This window comes from Colletes latitarsis, chromosome 14, assembly GCF_051014445.1.
Source record: "Colletes latitarsis isolate SP2378_abdomen chromosome 14, iyColLati1, whole genome shotgun sequence".
NCBI lineage: Eukaryota > Metazoa > Arthropoda > Insecta > Hymenoptera > Colletidae > Colletes > Colletes latitarsis.
The window spans coordinates 27,048,903-27,069,299 of NC_135147.1; the positions used below are offsets into that span (position 1 = coordinate 27,048,903).

Below are 20,397 nucleotides of genomic sequence, written 5' to 3' on the forward strand. Positions count from 1 at the left end.
ATATTTCACGTTAAACGATGGCATATATGAATTCCACTGAAAATGTAACGAATAAATAATTATACAGCGATTTTATTCGTCATCTATTATTGAAATAAAACTTTGCCCACCTCTAAACGAAAGTTAATTATAATGTTACGACGTTCTACGTAGAAAATTGATAATAAGATTCTTTTTAAGACTTTAATGAAAATAATGTCGAAAATGAAACAGACGACACGAATAAAAGTAGTGCGTTAGTTAGCGTGTTTGAAGAAAAATGCATAAACATTGTTAACGAACAGGAAAGAATAAATTAAGTAAATGTAATAGAGTTGCTATATTGCGCGTGACAGAAACATTGAATAATATTGCACCGATGCAGCAAATGCGAAAGAGAGTTGAAAACCTTTAAAGTCTCTCTCGATAGTCAGCTGATTTCAGTCAATGAGACATCAGCGCTTCGTTTCCCAGTGTTTGTCCGATAGCCAGGCACGCGTGTGCGTGTGCATGTGTGTATTTGTAGTGCATCCAAAGGAAAACATTACGCAGCTAGAACCCCGTTACATCCGAATCATTGTATTATATTAAGAATTGTTGTGCTAAGCTGGACACGTGTCGGGACGATGGACTTCAGATGAATAAATTACTTTACATGCATTGTGCCCGAATAACAGGCCTAACATATAAGTCGCGAGTCGAGAGACAGACCTTCAAAAAATCCCATGCCTTTCATAAATTAGACTGTCAAACGTGAGAAGAAAATGTCTTGGTTGGGATCCTTGCCCTGGTCACAAGGGATCAAGAAACGAGCCTGCAGATATCTCCTACAACGGTATCTTGGTCAATTTTTAGAGGAGAAGCTGACATTAGATCAGTTCACAGTAGATCTTTACAATGGAACTGGTCGTGTAACCAATGTCAGCCTTGATGTACAGGTACTGCTGCTTCCTTTGTTTCGTATTTCTCTGTTAGCCACCAATTGACAATGGTAAAGATAATAGAATCGGTTCGAGCAATGCGGATTTTTTACAGAATGTAAATAAGAGCAATTCTCCTATTTGATGGTATCATAGAAGAAGAGGAAAGTAAAATTAAAAAATTGTTTCTTATGATTTATGTTTTCTTTGTTAGGCACTCAACGAAATGGGAGAACAGCAACATCTGCCATTAGAGTTTGTACATGGTTTTATAGCAGAGATGTCCGTTAGTATACCTTGGTCAGCTTTGCTCAGTGAAGCTAGTTACGTGGAGGTGACCAGCCTCAGATTGACAGTTCAACTAAGACAAAGAAAAAAAAGTAGTACCTCAATGTTTGAATCCATGTGGAATTCTATGTCATCGAGCATGCAACTTGCACAAGAATGTTTACAGGAAGATGCTAACAATACTGGAAATTTTCAACCATTGGAAGGAGTGGAATTGTTTGCACAAACAATAGATTCAAGTAAGGATTTACATACAATGTATATGTAATGTTACAGATATAGTGATCTTGGTATGCGTATCAAATTATAAATACCTCTGTTTCTTTAAGTTTTATACAGGGTGAAAGTCAGGTTTATTGATACTGTAATACGTTTGGAACATGTGCCATTGGATTCTTCGACGGGAGTTGCGGTAGAAATTCATATAAAGAATCTTGAATATTCTGACGAAGCAGGCATGGATCCAAGTAGTACTTCGTTAGATCCTAGTCAATCAACAAAGGGATACATTGTCTCAGCATTCACAACAAAACGTTTCTACTTAGACGGAGTAACTTTCTACACAGACGAATTTCCAACTTGTACAAGAACTTTCTCTAGAAGTGTAATAACAACGAGTAGAGGTTCCACGCCAGATTCTAAAGTAATGTTTTTTTAATCAGAATTAATAAGAAAGTAAAGAAAAAGGGAAATAGAAGGCAAAATTTTTGGATTCTTTTGCTACAGAATTCGGATGGTCAATTTTTTTCTGCACAAATGTCCCCCAATCAAAATATGCAAACTCCTCCAGATGGTAACATTATTAATAATTTAAGCGGGTCGAATCCTATAATGTTTGCTAAGTTGGCAGGCAGACAAGAAATAAGAGTAAAATTGAAACAAGGAGAAGGTGTATCAGGGCCAAAGGTAAAAGTTAAATAATTGAAATTAAGCAATACGTATCGTTAAAATGAAAAAACTAATACTATCGGAGCGTAATGTATCTGGCACGAAAGTAAAGAACCAACTACTTTAGGTAAAATTAGAAGTTACTTTGGGATCGTTGACTTCGTTTCTAAGCCCGCGACAGGCGCACGTTTTAATAGAATTAGGACATGGGCTTGCATCCCCGGAGTTAGAAGACATTAGTAACGTTGCACCGAAAACGTGCACCGAAAAACCTATGGCTGGTAGCGACTTTCATCGCGTGGAACGCGAACTTATTCAACAAATACAACCGACTCAAGGATTACGTACTATGGTGATAAAAATTATACCGCGATGCTTACAATTATATCGAAGACGAAGATATGTTTAATTGAAAATGTTTCGCAAATAACAGGATTTGAAGCATACGCAAGGCTGGTCAACAGCATCTTTAGATGAATCAGATAACGAGGATGTATTTTTACCAATGCGATTACCAGGATCTACGTCAATGAGTGATTCTATTGCAAGTAACAACATCAACATGGACGGAAGTATATCGTCTAGTAGTACTAGCTTAAAAAGTTCAGCAACCAGTGTACCAAAGCAACGTAAACATAGATATAGCGTGGATAATAGTCTTCCTGTGGAAATATTTCCCTTTCACGTGAGAGTATCTTCCATAGCTATAATTCTGTTACACGAAGATATATTGACTACGTGCGTAGATGGCGGCGGTTTAACATGTTCTAGTATACGGCAAATGAAGAATTCGGCGGAAGAATTTTTTAAGCAACTCGGCATGTTTGCAGCTACTGGATACGGGAATAAAGATTTTGATAAAGCATCTAAATTACTCTTAGACGCTTGCCATTTAAGTCACATTAGGTGTGCACGATCAGTATACTAGTATACTATATCGGTATACTTTAATTCATCCTTAATTATTTATTACAGATTACTCGCTGCGCCGCTAGTAATCGACGGAAAGGAAAATACTACAACAGAAACCTCCGTAACGTCTGGAACATTGACATTAGCTAGTTTAGAAATTATAGAATGTTTAATCGATTCGAACAGTTCCGGTGGAAATGGAACCCCCGCAACGGAGTATGTTGAACTACTTACTTTTCCAAAAGAGAATTCAACGAACGTCGGCTTTGCAAACAAAATAGACTTTAAAATGAAATTTAAATCGACTGATGACGTTTACGATGCTAGATTTGCTATGGTAGCGAAATATGCAACTCTGCGAACAGAAATCGAGTAAGCGTATGTTAAAATATGTTCGGGAATAATTGTCAGTACCATTTAAATTTTTGCATTACATTTTCACTACATTCTTTAGTATCGAATTGGAACCGTGCAAAAGCGAAGTGGATATAACCATTGTAGATAGGATATGTACCTTACTTAATCCACAACCAATATGTGTTTACAATCCCGTATCTAACGACAAAAACATCGTGAGTTTTTTATTATACGCGTGTTAATTGTAACGTATTACTATTTCATTATACGTTTGTTTAGAATCAACAAACTTTATTTGATCAAGCTGTGGAAAGTCCTACTTCATCAACTTCTTTAGTTATCATAAATGTATCTTCGTCGCAGTGTACAATAAAACTCAGGTAATGTACGAATACGGACGTGGGGAGTATATCGGAATCATTACACATTTAAATGGTCAATAATTTAAAAATAGGTTTCCAATACCAGATTTAAGACCACTGCACGATATGAATAGGGCACCGTGGTGGAAAAGATCAGTGAGAACGGATTACATGATTTTGAAACTGATAGATGCACAAATACATTCTACGATGAAAAATTTTCCCCGCTATGTAGTGAAGCATGAAATTCAATTTCGAAAGTTGCTGTTCTCGTATGCGGAAACCGAGACAGATACCCCGATAAAAATAGGCAAAGTCACAGCTGACGAGAATATGGGGTCAATGAATCAAGTTAACGAAGGTTTTGGTTGGTCCAGGGTAGTGATTACAATTTATCCGCAACATTTGAGCGGTCAGTTAGAAGATAGTTCCGAAGGAGAACCGGATTCCAACTTGGACGAAGCTTTGGGGAGCGTACCTAAACATCAACAGTCGCCGTTCAGCTCAAAACGCTTTATTCACGAATCCGATACACCTCATGCACAAGGCGACAAAGACGATTCCGAAGAAAGGTTTATCTTCATTCTAAATTATAATTCACATGTTATAAAATAATATAATTTTGTTACGTTAATAGAGAAGGCGAAGAACTGATTATACCAGGAAGCCGTGTAGAAATGCTAGAGTTCATGGATGAAAGCACCCGTGGTTCCAGAATTCAACTAGAAATCAACTTTCCGTGTGTTTCCGTCCAAATACCATCTAAGCACCTGTTCGAATTACTGTATAATAGATTCAACATTGATCTTCTTTTGTGGACGCCATCGGCGCCAAAACCAAAATATACGACGCATATGGAGAGTCATATGGGTCGTGATTTCGCGTCTACCTTGTTGCAAGAATCGGTTTATCCTAGGTAAATAGTATTTAAAACAGGTAAGTATAATTTCTAAGTTGAACGGTTTCTGAAACGACGTTTCTGCGTTTAGATTTAGTACGTGCAAGAGTGGGCTTCAATATGATTCCGATTCAGATTCGGACAAGGAAGGCATATTTCATTCGGCAGCCGATAAGAGTTACAGGCAACACCAGAACAGAGTGCCGAGAAACAGTCAGAGTAAATTAGCAATACTTCTGAGTATAGACCGAGGTATTCTCTGCATGTACACTCCCGTTCGTGACTCGATGCGCAACGTTATTCCTGGCCAACAAGGGGAAATTATAATCCATACAGAGGACACAACGATATTTTCAGTAATCGCGCATAAAGGAAACTCGAATTTGGATTACGTGTGCGCTATGATAAATAATATATCGTTGGATCATTGCGGATTAATGACGACTCCTACGCAAATGCCTCCATTGAGATGGTTTCATAACGCTGTGCCGCGACATTGTCAAAATTCTATATGTAGAACCAGCGCGAGCGCGAACGTAATGGGGAGAAATAACAGTAATAAAGATATGGTGATGCTCGCTACTCGGATACAGGCTAGTCATCAAACTCATCGTATAAAAGTTCGTTTCATAATTGCTTCGAATAAATCTAATTTTTATAGTAAATCGAATAATCGTATCTTCTTTTCTGGTAGACTTTTAGAGTAGCGGTAGGCATAACAAATGCTACACTGAAGCACAGAATGTACGTCACTGGTACATCGTGGTTCACACAGTTAACGGATTTTCTTGATGTGAACGATAATCCAGTTGCCGGCTACTCACCGTCAAGAAAATTAACAGAACTGCATTTACATTTCTGGGATTGCGCAGTTGATTATAGGTCTTTATTACGAATTTAAAAGAATTTGTGTCCGAGACGTGTACCTAATCAGAAATTTCTATGATTTTAGGCCAATTCATTTACCATTGAGATCAATGGTAACTCTCAGTAACTTTAGCGTGTCCAGCAACATAGCTGCTCATACGAATACTTCGACCTTGTGTTTTATAGCAGAAGACATTGCATTGTTCATATCCAACAAATTAGGGAAAGACGTAGACTTAAAGAGAGACTATGTGTGCGTTATGGACGTAGGGTTGTTTGAATTGTCGTTAAGGCTAAGCGAGAAAATGTTTGGTGCAGCGCCCAGAGTGGATCTGAGAGCGAGCAACAACGTTCTGCATGTACGAACATGCTCGGATTCTGGCCGTGCTCTCATTCAATTGTTGACTTATTTTGCTAATGACGGAGATTTGATACCAAACCCAGAAAATACTGAAAGTATTATGGTACCGAGCTCGGGAGACGAAGAAAGTCTTCTCGGGGAGGAGAGTATTAATACTTTGAGCAAAAGTCAAGTGGAACGTGTAAATACTTTGATGGAGGAGGCAATGAAGGAGACTGTGAACGGTAAATTTGAATAATCCGATAGAATTGAAACACCAAAATGAATATCAAATAGTTACCGGTAACAATAATTTTGTTAAAGGGACAGATGCAAGCGTAGACAGTAAAACATTAATAAATGAAAATCGAGTGGAAGTATTTTTCTTTCCGGATGAGTCTCACCCTTCTTCGCAGGCAGTACCTGAAATGTGCTTCGAGCCACATATCAAGCTGGAATGTAACGTCGATGTTCCGGATCCTAACGAAGACTTTTGTATATTGGGAGAAGAAGCGGGCACAGGGATTATGCCTAGACTCGGTGTACCGGAAGTTCGTTGGCTGTGTCAAGAGTCTTTAAGAATAATAGATAACCATTTTGAGATTCCACTTTATAAAACCGATTTACTTAAAGCGCCTAGACATTTCCCTGTTCCGGTTTCAAGGTACACCCTCTGCGAAATGACACTGATTTGGCACATGTATGGAGGAAGGGACTTCGAATCGTCCTCGACGAATAACGAATACGTCGTTGTCAACGATGATAAAAATCGTTCTAAAATGACGAATCAGAAAACGTGTGTATGCAAATTCTACGTCGATCAAATTACAGTCTCATTGTTTTACGTGATTTCTATGTTTACAGGGATAGATCGCCGTGGTACGAAGGAGTAACTTTCAATACACCTAAAGATTCGAACGAGTGGAAAGCGTACGGAGGCCATAACCGTCGACGCGATGTTCTAATAGAGCTGCAATTGAACAAAGTGCGTTTCCAGCACGAGATCTATCCGGAAAATACCGAAAAAGCGGCGTGGCAAATATTGCTAATAAGCGAAATAGAAATTAGAGACAGGCTGGCATCTTCGCACATCAATAAATTCTTGTACCAGTACAGTAGCGAGTCGAAACCGAAACAGTCCCACGCGAATATGTTTGTCCTAAAGGCAGTTCACGTCAGACCGGATCCAAGATTAAGTAGTCGAGAATGTTGTTTGAAACTCAGCCTACTGCCGTTGCGTCTAAACATAGACCAGGACAGCCTATTATTCTTGATAGAGTTTTTCAACGAATTGAGTAATAATCCGAAGCAGATTCTAGAGAATTCTAATACACCAAGCAATTCTCAGTCCTCCTCATTGTCTAAACAAGGGACGTCAGCGCATCATCTACCGGTTATGAGCGTGAACGATACCGCGCCTAATACACCAACGTCAACGAATTCGTCGCAAAACGATAGCATAGATCCAAATTTACTAATACTTCTCGAGGATGAACTGATGATCAAAGAATGTAAAACGAACACGAAAACGAAGCAGGCGGTTACCGAAGATTGTCAACCAATATATTTTAGGTAAGCATACGGATTATAGAAGTGTACGATCGTTGTAAACGATAACGGTAGCAATTGGTACTAGTTTCCCCCGTGTAACGTTTTATATTAAAGTTTCGTTTCGTTTATATTCGTGTCAGGAGTGTGGTATTTTCCCCCGAAGTCCTTGTTAGATTAGATTATCATGGGAAGCGTGTAGATCTCACTCACGGGCCAGTAGCGGGCCTCCTAATGGGCCTGGCACAATTGAACTGTTCCGAATTAAGACTGAAAAGATTGACACATCGAGATGGACTTCTGGGAATCGATAAGCTTCTAACGTTTTTACTTTCCGAGTGGTTGCAAGACATAAAGAAAAATCAACTTCCAAGTGTACTTGGTGGTGTAGGCCCTATGCATTCGTTGGTACAATTGTGTAAGTATACGTTATGTTCCAACTTCTTTCATTTAAGGTACAACGCGTAACATCTTTACTCTATCATATATTCTATACGCCAATCGATATAAAAACATTCGAACGTAATAATTCACGTTTTTGTTACAGTTCAAGGAATACGAGACTTATTTTGGATGCCCATAGAACAGTACCAGAAAGATGGTAGAATCATTAGAGGATTGCAACGAGGCGCGAACAGTTTTACCACCTCCACCGCAATGGCAACGTTAGAATTGACTTCTAAATTAATATACGCTATTCAAAGCACCGCTGAAACAGCTTACGACATGGTCAGCCCTGGTCCTAGCGTGAGGCATAAGAACAGGGGACAGAAAGGGCGGCGGAAAAGATACAACCAACCGTTGGACATTCGCGAAGGAATGACTAATGCTTACTTGCTAGTAAAAGAGGTGAATGATATTAATATTTGCTTCGTTGCATAAAATAGTTTCGCGTTCCTGTTTATCTAGACCGACAAATGGATTTTTAGGGTTTGGGCGAAACCGCGAATCAGTTAGTGCGCGTAGCTAGTGAAGAACATGAACAGAAAGGAGTCTCTGGTGCAGTGGGGGGCGTATTACGGCAAATACCACCGACAGTTATGAAACCGATAATTCTGGCGACCGAAGCGACTAGCAACGTATTAGGTGGTATGCAGTCGCAATTGGTGCCCGACGCGAGACGAGAAGCAACTCAAAAATGGCGGCAAGATTCGGACGAAGAGCATTGAGGCCGCTCTCTTTTTAGTAAACCGTGTGAGTCGATTTGGGCTCGATCTCTGTGCGACACATTTGAATCCATGACGTGAATCATGAGGGGAGAAAAGAAACGGGAAAGTGAATTTCTTCTTTCAGGACACTAAACATACAGTACGAGAAAGTCAATTGACTCGATGACGCGTGAACACAAGGAAATTTAGAACTAATTGCATAAATTAATTGAAAAGACTTTACAAGATCATGCGATGCAACATATTCGTGTAATTATATGTTTCAGTTCCATTGGATTTTTGTTACAAACATATTACGAAGAGATCAAACCGATTTGTTATATTTATAGTTTATAAATAAAATATATTATCGTGAAACGTTATTCTCGCAGCTTGTATGCATTTTTGTTTTAATTATGCGTATATTTTATACCAGTGATATGTATCTGAAGATTTTTATTAATAAAATCGTAATGCTTATCACACGTGCTACTTTTTGCGGGAAATTAGGGACGAATTGTCCGTTCGAGTCGTTCGATTAGAGAACGTTCAGAACGTTTCGATTAAACGTAAAGTTACCCGTCGTTGATAACTAAAGCACGCTTGTTAACATAAATTTATGCCCTGCAAGAGAAATCGCGTATTACAGACGAGATGCATCGATTGTTCTTTGAATTAAATAATTATTTGGATCTAACGAATAAATATAACTAAGGTAATTCGTATACTTGTATGCAGGGTATTGCTAGAACTAATTTATACAACTGTAACCTAGAATTTGTATTTTTGCTACGGAAGACAAATATATTTTCTTTGGTTTTTACCTATGGAACTTGAGAGAATGTTTCTAAGCTATTTTTTGCGTTTATGACGAGAAAAAAGAATGCTTTTTTTGTGGTATGATACAGGATACAAATATACCGGTATTCAGTCTATACAAAACCAACGGTTTATCATGAAGTCGATACCAGTTCGCAAAGCATAAACTTTCGTTAAATATCCAATTCATTCTTTACCTTATTCGTAGCGGGAACGGTGGCTTTACCCTCGCGAAGCACGTATTCGTATCACTGGATATATGCTATATTTCGTACCATTTCTTCTAGGTGTCGCGAACAGGAACTATTGGAAATTGTATGCCATCTTTCACCGTTGAAAATAACTACGCGAACCGTGTGATCAGTCGTATATACCCACCGTTTAATTAAAATTACACGAACTTATTTTATCCTCGACAGTATTCGTTACAAACCGCGACTGCACGCTTGGTACGTTACACTTCGCAAGATTTCAAATTCTATCGTGCGAACGTGCCCGATATGTGCTGCCGCCTTACGAGCATTATATTCATTAACCGTTACGACGAATACGTCGTTTCAGAATTGCCATGGCAATAAAACAATCGTTCATTGGAAACCTTGGATTTAAATTTTTACCATTCTCCGATGGAAGCACACGATTACTGACAATTTACCGATGAATTAGTTTCTGCTTCCGGTCTCGAGTATTTCATCGAATATGTACGAGAACGGCGAAGAAGGTGAATTTGAAAGTTACGAAAGTGTAACGACACTCGCGGAGGCCGAGGAAGATCGCAGGTTAGGCGAATTAACGGTCAGCGATACCAAAAGTCTCGAACGGATTACGAAAGAACTCGTAGAGGAAACACAGCGAGAACTCGGTTTGATCAAGCTGTGTTGGTCAGAAGCTGATCTGAGAAAAGATCTTTACTTGAAAACGCTTCCCAGTGATTATTGTATCGTCAGCGGTAAAGAGAAGGTGCTCGCGTGGTATGCCGAAAACTTTCGACGACAATTTCGCGTAAAATACCCGAAACGGAAGCAGCTTCTGCTGATGTGCGAGAACGAATGCGGCGTGCAAGTAAGTGAATCGAAAATTGCGTATCGGTTATCGTCAAATCGGGCACAAGAGCGAACGTAGGTTAGTTTACTTTTTACGTGTCTTCGGTGATCGAGGTACCGCGAAATTCGTTGCGAACGTTCGATGTGAATATAGCTAGAGCGAATAGGAAACAGTGAGAACGAGTAAGATGCAAGTGACGTTGGCAACGAGCGTTCTTGACTGCTCAGCCAATGAAGACACGGCTTATATTTCATGTGTCATCGATGGTCGAATCGAACACACGTTACGCGAGCTGTGCTATTGGTACGTAAATAAATTTGGAACGTGATTTTTAACACGCGTTTCTACCAGAATGTCAAGTTAGTACGAATAATATGTTTCCATTTATTTCTACGTTTGCGAGAATTTCATTTTGGAGGGAACATTCCGGGAAGTTTTGGAGGGAAACTTCCGGAAGTTTTGGAGGGAAGATATATCGTTGGCGCCATTTTTTTCGCGCGGTATCGTGCGTTGCTCATCTTTGCTCGACCGGTTGATTTTTCGAATAGCTCAAGATGGCGAACAATAGTGGCGTACAAGAAGCTTCTACGCGAACAATTGAACTTGTTTGAAGTGTTGTCATCGGTTTAAAAGAACATCGGAATTTTTGTACGTAACATCGGATATATTTACAATTACACACTTTTCTGCACATATTACAACACGTGTTTTCCGTTTATTTCTTTAAATATCGAATCGACGAGGTAACCTCCACGCAAACGAAACAACGATCAACGAAACCGTAATCGACGCGAAAATAGTTGATCCGAATAATAATTTAATCCGCAATTAGATATTTCGAAAGGTGACTAAATTATCGCTTTGCTCGTGTATACAGGGTGTTCGGCCACCCTTGGGAAACATTTTAATGGGGGATTCTAAAGGCCAAAATAAGACGACAATCAAGAACAACAATTTGTTGATGGAGGCTTCGTTAAAAAGTTATTAACGTTTACAGTTTCAACAGTATTGAATTTTTTTCTCGAAAATGCGCAGGATTTCGGGGTTATGTCTATTGACAAAAAATGATTGCAATTGACCCCCGCAACTGAAAATAATTTTTCCAAAACGATTTGAAATTTTTCTTTTTTGTCGAAAAATATAGGCATCTTCTTGAATTTTTTTCTTGAAAATGGTTAGGATTTCGAGGGTATGTCTATTGACCAAAAATGATTGCAATTGACCCCCGCAACTGAAAATAATTTTTCCAAAACGATTTGAAAATTTTTTTTTCCGTCGAAAAATTTCACATCTTCTCGAATTTTTTTTTCGAAAATGGTTAGGATTTCGAGGGTATGTCTATTGACCAAAAATGATTGCAATTGACCCCCGCAACTGAAAATAATTTTTCCAAAACGATTTGAAAATTTTCTTTTTTGTCGAAAAATATAGGCATCTTCTTGAATTTTTTTCTTGAAAATGGTTAGGATTTCGAGGGTATGTCTATTGACCAAAAATGATTGCAATTGACCCCCGCAACTGAAAATAATTTTTCCAAAACGATTTGAAATTTTTCTTTTTTGTCGAAAAATATAGGCATCTTCTTGAATTTTTTTCTCGAAAGTGGGTAGGATTTCGAGGGTATGTCTAATGACCAAAAATGATCGCAATTGACTTCTGCATCAGAAAATATTTTTTCCAAAATGATTTGAAATCTTTTAATTTCGCCGAAAAATTTGTCTACCTATTCGAATTTTTTTCTCGAAAATAGATAGGATTTCGGGGGTATGTCTGTTCACCAAAAATAATTGCAATTGACCCCCGCAACAGAAAATAATTTTTCCAAAACGATTTGAAATCTTTGAATTTAATTGTTAATAACTTTTTAACGAAGCCTCCATCGACAAATTGGTATTCTTGATTTTCATCCTATTTTGGTCTCTAGAATCCCCCATTTAAAATTTTTCCCAGTGGTGGCCGAACACCCTTGTATATTTTAGCGAAAAAAAAGTTTCATTTCTCGTTACTCCTCCGATGCTCGATCGCACATCTTCGGTAAAAGGATAAAGTGTTAAAAAATATGCGAATACATTCATGTTTTATTATTTTTTCGGTGTATTCTCTTGATAAATATTTGTCGACTCGATTGTACAAAGGCATATTATTTATCTCCATATAAAAATTAAAACGTGTTATAAATAAAATTATATCGATATTATCATTAAAAATTTTTCTGAGTCGTTCGTTTTTAAAGTGTGTGTGTGTATTCTTTTTAAAAGGTAACGAGGAATGTTGTCTTTAATAGATTCTAAGTTGTCTCCGTCGTTCGTCTTTCTTTCTCTTCGATTTAATTTAACTAATGGAAATATAACTGCGTAATAGGAATCTTTCTAATACACTCGAACCTTCTCTTCTACGATCTAAATAATAAAAATAAACTTCGCTATACATTTATTCGTACATGCTTCAAACGTTCTACAATACATGGTATGCACTTCGCGTGCAAGTGCACGGTCACAGTCTTATTTACACGCACTGTCAAACACTCGACAGCACTTTCTTCACTTTGGTTTCCTGTTGTGTGTTTCTTTTGTTTTTGTTCGTTATAAATACGCTTCGCCGACCGTAAGATTCAGCTACCCCCATCGAGGTACATTCGAACACGATAGGAACGACCGTTTTACGAGTCAATATTTCGTTAAAAAAAAAAAAAAAAACAAAAGGGTTGAGAGCGTTCTGATTTTCGTATGAAAACATCCGCGACGACGACGATTATATTCTCAACTGGTAAACGGACTCGTTTCGCGACGATGCAACGTAAGATGTAAAAAAAAAAAAAAAAGATATAAATAAATATCGAAGAGAAAAGAGAGAGAGGCGTTCACGAGGGGGGTAAATCTTACCGTGGCAAAGCAGCGTTAAAGAATAAGGGGAGGGGAGGAAAAACGAATCGCGAGATGTGAAAGAGTGTCTTTACAGTTAAATCGTTCTCTTGTGTGCAGAAATTCGTATCTACGACTATCAGACCAAGTACGCTGCCATATCCGGAACTGTACACGTGGCAGGGGTGCGGAAAATTCGTCAGCGACTATATCGAGTACGTGCCGCTGGACAAAGCACTCAGCATGGTAAGTAGTCGAACGTATTATTCATCGAATAACGTCTTATTTCGTAAAGCTAAGCGACGAAGGTCCTTAAATATATATAATATTATATATATAATTTCTCATCGATATAACAAACATCGCGTCTCGTCGTAATCAGATTTTTTTTTTTTTTTTGTTCTTCGTTTGGACCATTTAGTTTCGCGCGAGTCGCGTGCACACATACTCACATACGCACAAACGCTCGTTTAACCTTACTTTATTTACCATACGTAAATAACTCGTCAACAGAACACGAGAGGTAGAACTGTTTGGGAAAAAGCGCCAGTCCACAATAAACATCGTGAAGCCATTTTAAATATACTCGCGCGATAATTAAAATCGTACACGCAACTAAATAGTTTTAAACAAAAGGAATCCCGACCGTGAACAACGTGGTATCGCGGATCTCGACTCCCGACATCCCGACGCACCGGGTGTCGCGTCGGTTACGACTAACCGCCGTATATATATTAGTTTTCGAGAGAGAAAAATGTCTGAAAACGTTCCCTTTTATCTTTTACCGGTCGATGGATCCATATCCGTTTTATATCTCGATTGGTCGCGAGAAAGTTTCGCGCGCGCACCTTAAAACTAACGAATGATAAAGTGATATAATAATACCTCTTCTACGGACACCTTAACTTTTATTATAATTACAACAGTCCATTCACGAATTTGGTATATCCTCTTATGTACAAAGTTTCGATAAACAAAAGATCGCGACGATCCTTTATTTTTGATTCGGCCCGACTTTCAAGGTAACTGAAGGGAAGAAGAAAAATGTGTAGAACGATCGTGCGTTGATCTTTTAAATCGCGATTACGATAAGAATCGAAGGGGGGTCTCTTGGAGTTGGGGGGCACGGCACAACAGTTCCCTGTTCGCGTTATCTCTCACTCGTAGACGCACGCGCGCGGACGAATACGAGGCGTGCGAATCCTTGGGGGATCGAGAAACAAACCGAGAAAGAGGTAAAAAGAAAAAGAAAAGGAAATCGTTTCGACTACGGGGGAGATCGACCGTGTGTGTCACGTCGGTACGAGAAGAAGAAGACGATAGGCTCGATCTTCCCTTTCTCGCGGTCTACCCTATCTTTTTCAATCTGCCGTCTCGGCGTTTGCCGCGCTAACCGCACTCTTTCTAAGATATATATTTAGCATCACAGAGCTTCTCTCGCCTACTTTCTGCTTTGTTTCGCGCTAGAGGACGACTTCTTTCTACACGCTTTCAGATTGTCCAATAGGTATTTGAACTGTATAATCTGGAGCCTCGTGACCGCCGGGTCCGAGCATTTGTCCAACCACTTGAAGAACTTCTCGCCGTGCTCGATCGCCTCCTCGGTGCTGGTCGGTACGTCGCCCGACGGCGTCTCGACGTCCTCGTCCTCCGCCATCTCCATGTTCAAGCTGCGTTTCACGTTCTCGTTGTTGTTGTTGTTGTTGTTGCACAACACATTGTCGAGCATGGCCCTCGCTTTGCTCGGCGATTTCTTGGCGACGGGGCTGGGCGTGAGCTGCGTCGGCGTCGGCGTTATCAGCGGGAAGCTGCACTGCTTGTACCACTTCCAGAACCACGAGCCGTCTTGCTGATTGATGCTCGGATTGAAGCTCGCCGACTGTTGCCCGAGCAGCTGTTGTTGCTGCGTGAGCCAGAGCCAGAGCGCCTCGTCCACCTTTTTGTTGCTGTTGCCGCCGACGCCGCTGACGTTCCCATCCTTTTTCGGTTTCGACGACCGTTGAATGCTGTTGTTCTCGTTGGTCTTTCTCGGCGACGCTGGTACCGGCGTCGAGGGCGCCTCGGCGGCAGGTGGTAGATTCTTCCTCGTGCAGGACTTGGCGACGACAGAGTCCATCTGTGCGGGCGCGATCGCGGAGATGCTGTGCCTCTTGTTGCTGGCGCCGTTCAAGCTGTTGACGGCGTTCGAGAGACACGGGTTCCCGGTGCTGCTCTTCGTGTACTGGAGACCGTTCTCCACGAGACCGACGGCGCTGCCGTGCGACAGCGCGGGCGACATGCTTAACAGATTCTTGGCCAACGTACCGGTGGCGCCCGACAGCAGGCCCAGCTGTTGCAGGAGCAGCGAACTGTTCTCGGGTCTCATGCCCGCCATGCTGGTCATCAAGCCCACGTAATCGATCTTGGGTTGCTTGCTGTCCTGCTTGCCGTCCGAATCCGTGCAAATGTCACCGACGAACGATGTGCCGGCGCCAGTGACCGATGTCTGCTGATCTATTTTCGCCTTCTTCGCGCAAGGACCCTCGTCCTCGCTGGACAGATTCGCCGATCCGCCGGCCAAGTTCCCGGCGCCCGTGACGTTCGCGCCCGACGACGAGGCGGGCGAATGAGCCTCGCTGTCAGGCGTCGAGGAATTCCTCGCCATGCCGCGGATCTTCTGCTCCGACTTGCACCAACCGCGTAACGTCGACTCGGGCACCCCGATGTCGCGAGCCACCGATGCCTTGCTCTCGCCCTCGTGAACCCTCTGTATCGCGTCCATCTTCTCGGATGCGGAGAGCGCCCTTAAAGGGCGCTTTCCGGGTCGCGCCGACTCGCCCCTCATCGCGGCGAGACGACTCTCTTTCGCGCCTTCCCGCAAACGATCCTCGTAACCGCCGTCCTCCGTCGTCGCGATGCCTTCGTCGATCGCTTTCGGATCTATCTTGATGATCTTTCGATCTCTGGTACGCGACTTGTCCCGATGATGATCAGGGTCGTCGACGTAAACGTCCAGATTCGTCGTCCTTAGATCCAGGTTGAACGGTTTTTGCTAAAACTATTAACGTGTAGTGGTTTTCCCTAACGGACACGTAGTACACAGAGCTCGGGTAGAGATCGATTCTCTTTTTCTCCAACGGTTTTTTTTCTCTCTGCGTCTTCGTTCCGCAGCAGGGTCGTGGTATCTTCCTCTCGTTTGTTCGTTGCTGAACCGTCGCGCGGTGTCGCGAAGCGTCACCGTGCCTCGAGCGGTCTTGTGACGCGCGCGAGAAGGCGATCGATCGACGTTCACGTTCCAGATCGCGCCATCCGACTATATCGGGCCTGCGTGTGGACACGCGAGGAATTCCAATTGCTCGTCCGCGAGACGTCGGGGGGACAACGCACGCACGACGTGCTCGATAAAGAAAGAGGAACGAAAGAGGTCGGACCTCGAAGCGCGACTAGCAGAGCTCGGCGTTCCTTCTGCGAACGTTGTCCGATTCGATGAACGTCGATAAGAAGGTTGTCCCAATTAGGTGTCGGTTGGAACAGCAACGGTGGCCACAGCGTCGATCGACGACGACGACGACGAATGGCAACGGTAACACGAGGCGGCAGAGATCCGTACGCCGTACCGTTGCCACGGCGTGTGGCAGCGATTCGTATCTCGCGCAGTAGTAAATAATACCGTGTGTAAACGTGGTTACGCCGGTCGGGGGAGGTCCTCCTCCGTGGAATAGCACATGCGCTCACAGAGAGTAATAAAGAACTTTTTTATGAATGAAACAACTCGGTCGGGCGGTTCCCCTCCTCGTCCTCGTCTGCCGCCCTCCCCCCTCCTTGGGTCTATTTCTCTCTCTGTTCGCCACGCTTCTCCGGTCGACGCGCACCGTCGAACCTCCTTCCTCTCTGTCGCTCCTCTCCGCTGAACGCGTCCTCGGCGCTAGCGCGAGTAAAACGGGGCACGTTGCTTCGCTGCTCTGCTCTTCGTTCGCGGGCACATCAGCCAATCCGCAGTCCGCGCGGGAAACGATATTATTGCTGTACCACGAGGAATAGCGGCGACTGGGTAGGAACGAGACGGCGAGAAAGATGGAATCGAGAGAAACAAAGACGAGGCTAGGCACACACGCTCGGGAGAGAGGTCGCGCACCGGCTCCGAGTCAGATCAGTTTTCGCCGTCGCGTTATTCGCGCGCTTCGCCGTTTGGTGCGTTTCGCTCTTCTAGGTCTGTCCACGAGCCCTCTCGATGATTGCTCGTTCGTTCTCCGTCTTCCTCGCGGCAACGCGTGCCTGTCCTCTTCTTGCTCGTTCGCGCTGCGTGTGTTCGGAGGTCTCGAGCCAGCGACGGAGATTATCACCGTTCGTGCGAGAAAGAGACGCTGCCAGACCGGAAGAAAAAAAACAGCACACACGGTCTGAACGCAACAACGGCTCGACGAAAGGACGGCCGTCAAGGACAAACGCGAGCACCCGTCGTCGCGCACCTATTCGCGAAAACACCGTAATATCGTTACAGCGATCGCCGAAAAATCTCTCGTCTCCTTTCTCTTTCCTCTTCCACGCGAAAAGATTAACAGAGTCGCGGAAACACCGACTCCAAATTCACGAAAAATCCAGAGTATCGAACCGTTCGGTTTCCTGTTTCATTTCACCGGAACAACGACCAATACGTTGTAATCGCGGATTTCTCGGGTGGCACAGAGGCAGAATGCAGAGTAAACCACGACCGGACACCACTGATCAATTATTCACCGTGTCTTCACTTCGATTTCCTCACTGAGAAAAAAAAAAAAAACCCGACAAACGACAAACGAGAACCGACTACCGGTCTCCGTAGGCGCGTACAGTGTGTATATGGTAAACGTGTACTGGTGGCGCGCGCGGTTTCTATAAATAACGATATCGCCAATTAATCCCAGCACAGAGGACAGACCAGACGGACCGTGACACCGGCGATCCTCACCTGACGGTGGATCGACCTCGACTGAACCGCCGGTGTGTGCGCGTCGTTCGTCGCTGGCTTCGCGTTTACTGGTTTTCGGGGGCGCGTCGTTCGCTTCCCTCTCGACCGTCGAACCTGATCGCCGATCAGTTGACCCGCCCGGTTCTACGCTTCGTAGCTAACTGTTCCGTTGTGTGTGCACGGTATTACACGGCGGGGCGCGAACTACCAACGCACGATGCTCTCGCGACGAATCGCGACGCTCAACTGCGGCGGTGGTCGCCGCCGGCTTTCCGCGGACTCGCGACGCCGTCTTCTCTCGCCCCTCCCCCCCTACTTCGCTGCCCCGCCGCGACCCTCCCCGCCCGATCTTCCCCTCGTCGTGCGGCACCGCGCCATTCGGCCCCCCTCCCTCTCTTCCGCCGCGTCGAAGCCCAGCTTGCGCCTCGCCTTGCCATGCCATGCCATGCTTTGCCATGCCGCGCTGCGCGTCTTGCTTTTGCCTCCTCTTGCCTATACTCGCTCTTCTACGCTACCTATCGTCCCTTCCTGACCCCTCCCCGCCGCTGCCCTCGTCCTCTTCCTTTCGTCCCTCAGTCTTCCGTCGCGCTGTCGAACCGCGCGCGTTTCTCTCGTTCTTTACCCCTCCGCGCCCTTATCCACTAAAACCCCTCTTCGGTCCTCGACCCTCTCGGCCGCTCTCTTAACCGTCGTCGTCGACGACGACGACGACGTCGTCTACCCCCGATGCTACCGGTGTTCTTCGTCCTTAACCAAGGTGACACCGAGGAGAACGTCGACGGGCATATAGTAATATTTTCCCCCTCCGACAAAGCGTCGAAAAGTTTCTCGCGATCGCGCTTCAGAGTTGGCGCGTTCGTGTCCGAGTTTCCGGTCGACGGCGCGGACGACGGCGACGCTCGAGAGAAAAAGAGACAGAGAGAACGGGAAAGAGAAAGAAAACAGAGAGAGGGGGCAGGCGCAGGAAGGAGAGTCGGTCGTCGTCGAAATTTACGAGCGACGCGATTTTTTCGCGCGCACTGAACACGCTCGTTTAATTTCCCCGCGACTCCGGGATCTCTCCGGGGCTCGGCGCTTTTTCCAAGCTCTGTTCGCTCTTCCTCTGAAATATATAGAGGCGGGAGCGGGAGAACCCGCGGCAAAACCCTTAAATCCGACCCCTCCTCCCCGTGCAGTCGCGCGGCCCCAAGGGGAGAGCCGGATTTATGAGCACGGCCTAAAATCCGTACGCGAACGGCGGCGAACGGGAGTTACGGACTAAGGAACACCGCGGTAATTCGCGGATAAATTTACCAGGCCGCTGGGCGGCGGCAGCAGCAGCGTATTTACCGTCGTAAATACGCGCGGACAACCATTGCGAACCGGCACCTACGTCGATTTCTTTTTCGCGGCCGAACGAACGGGTCGCCCTACCCTGATCCGATAATTATCGCGAGCGAGAGAGCGAACGCCGCAGCCTTTGGCCTTCTCCCGAGTCCCACTTTGCTTCAGAACGACCAACGAGGACCGCGACGACGGTTGTATTACCTGCGTCGCGGCCCACGGGACGCGAACGAATGCCACGAATGCTACGGATTTTTCGCTCGTTCCAGAAATAATCGTGCCCCGAAATATATCGGGCTCTCGGTTTGTAACCGAACGGTTTAAAGGGGAGTCCACCGATGGCCGAGAAGCGGTACGAGGGGAGTAGGCGTTCTCGCGTTTTATGTAACGAGCCCGTTCCCGTGAAGCGCGAGAATCGATTCGCGTCGACGGTGACGCTGGGAAAGGAATCGATCGAAGACGAGCCAGTCGATGACGAGCGCGGGGAAAGCGAAGAGAAAAGCGCCGCGCATCGTCGTTGCCCGTCATCGGCGAAAACAGAATCGAATCTCTATAGAAAAAGTAGTACGTACGCGTAAGCGCGCGCGCTCGCTCGCTCGCCTAACGGACGACGGTTTATCGATAAATCCCGGTGGTATATACGAAAGACGCCGGGTTGCCCGTTATCGAGAGAAGAGCGGCGTTACGAAAATATTTCGAGCGCGCGCGCGCGAGAGATCGAGACGATACAGGTGAGGCGGCGGTGGAGGAGGGACGAAGGGGGGCAGCGCGGGGGGCTCGGACGTCACCGGATACACCTTATCGATCTCGATATCGGTGCTCGGAGAGAGACGTGGTCGGACCGCACGGCGGCCGATTAACGAACGGAGAGTCGCGCAAAGGGGAAAGGACGAAGGCGCGAAAGAGAAAGGAGTGA

The 20,397-nt window shown here is 44.3% G+C and overlaps 3 protein-coding genes across 5 annotated transcripts in view; 2 read left to right on the forward strand and 1 right to left on the reverse strand.

The window, feature by feature from the left end:
• Positions 1-308: 308 nt before the first annotated feature.
• Atg2 (Autophagy-related 2) lies at positions 309-8,890 on the forward strand. Of its 3 annotated transcripts, XM_076781591.1 has the most exons (20): positions 309-917; positions 1,114-1,426; positions 1,517-1,830; positions 1,914-2,093; positions 2,203-2,427; positions 2,509-2,981; positions 3,051-3,359; positions 3,442-3,559; positions 3,624-3,724; positions 3,799-4,278; positions 4,344-4,622; positions 4,696-5,224; positions 5,299-5,486; positions 5,557-6,056; positions 6,136-6,607; positions 6,676-7,383; positions 7,503-7,777; positions 7,907-8,208; positions 8,289-8,551; positions 8,653-8,890. In XM_076781591.1, the coding sequence occupies exons 1-19, from the start codon at positions 744-746 to the stop codon at positions 8,526-8,528; spliced, it is 6,180 nt and encodes a 2,059-aa protein (XP_076637706.1). In that variant the 5' UTR covers positions 309-743; the 3' UTR covers positions 8,529-8,551; positions 8,653-8,890. The 3 variants fall into 3 exon arrangements, with proteins under 3 accessions (XP_076637706.1, XP_076637707.1, XP_076637705.1); XM_076781592.1 differs by having other exon boundaries at positions 6,142-6,607; positions 8,289-8,890; XM_076781590.1 differs by having other exon boundaries at positions 310-917; positions 8,289-8,890.
• A 937-nt stretch (positions 8,891-9,827) lies between these two features.
• Positions 9,828-20,397, forward strand: part of LOC143349885 (dynein regulatory complex subunit 7-like) — a 152,589-nt gene continuing 142,019 nt past the window's right edge. Inside the window, exons 1-2 of the mRNA XM_076781503.1 lie at positions 9,828-10,388; positions 13,352-13,477. Coding sequence (XP_076637618.1) covers positions 10,026-10,388; positions 13,352-13,477 — 489 coding nt within the window. The 5' untranslated portion in view covers positions 9,828-10,025. The remainder of the gene's footprint in view (positions 10,389-13,351; positions 13,478-20,397) is intronic.
• Dan (protein distal antenna) lies at positions 14,004-18,389 on the reverse strand. The gene has a single exon (XM_076781544.1). The coding sequence runs from the start codon at positions 16,053-16,055 to the stop codon at positions 14,673-14,675; it is 1,383 nt and encodes a 460-aa protein (XP_076637659.1). The 5' UTR covers positions 16,056-18,389; the 3' UTR covers positions 14,004-14,672.

Coding starts and splice junctions, on each gene's coding strand:
- Atg2 (XM_076781591.1), top strand. CDS start 744: ATGTCTTGGTTGGGATCCTTGCCCTGGTCACAAGGGATCAAGAAACGA. Junction 4,279..4,343: donor AAAGACGATTCCGAAGAAAG/GTTTATCTTCAT, acceptor TTACGTTAATAG/AGAAGGCGAAGAACTGATTA. Junction 7,384..7,502: donor TGTCAACCAATATATTTTAG/GTAAGCATACGG, acceptor TATTCGTGTCAG/GAGTGTGGTATTTTCCCCCG.
- Dan (XM_076781544.1), bottom strand. CDS start 16,055: ATGAGGGGCGAGTCGGCGCGACCCGGAAAGCGCCCTTTAAGGGCGCTC.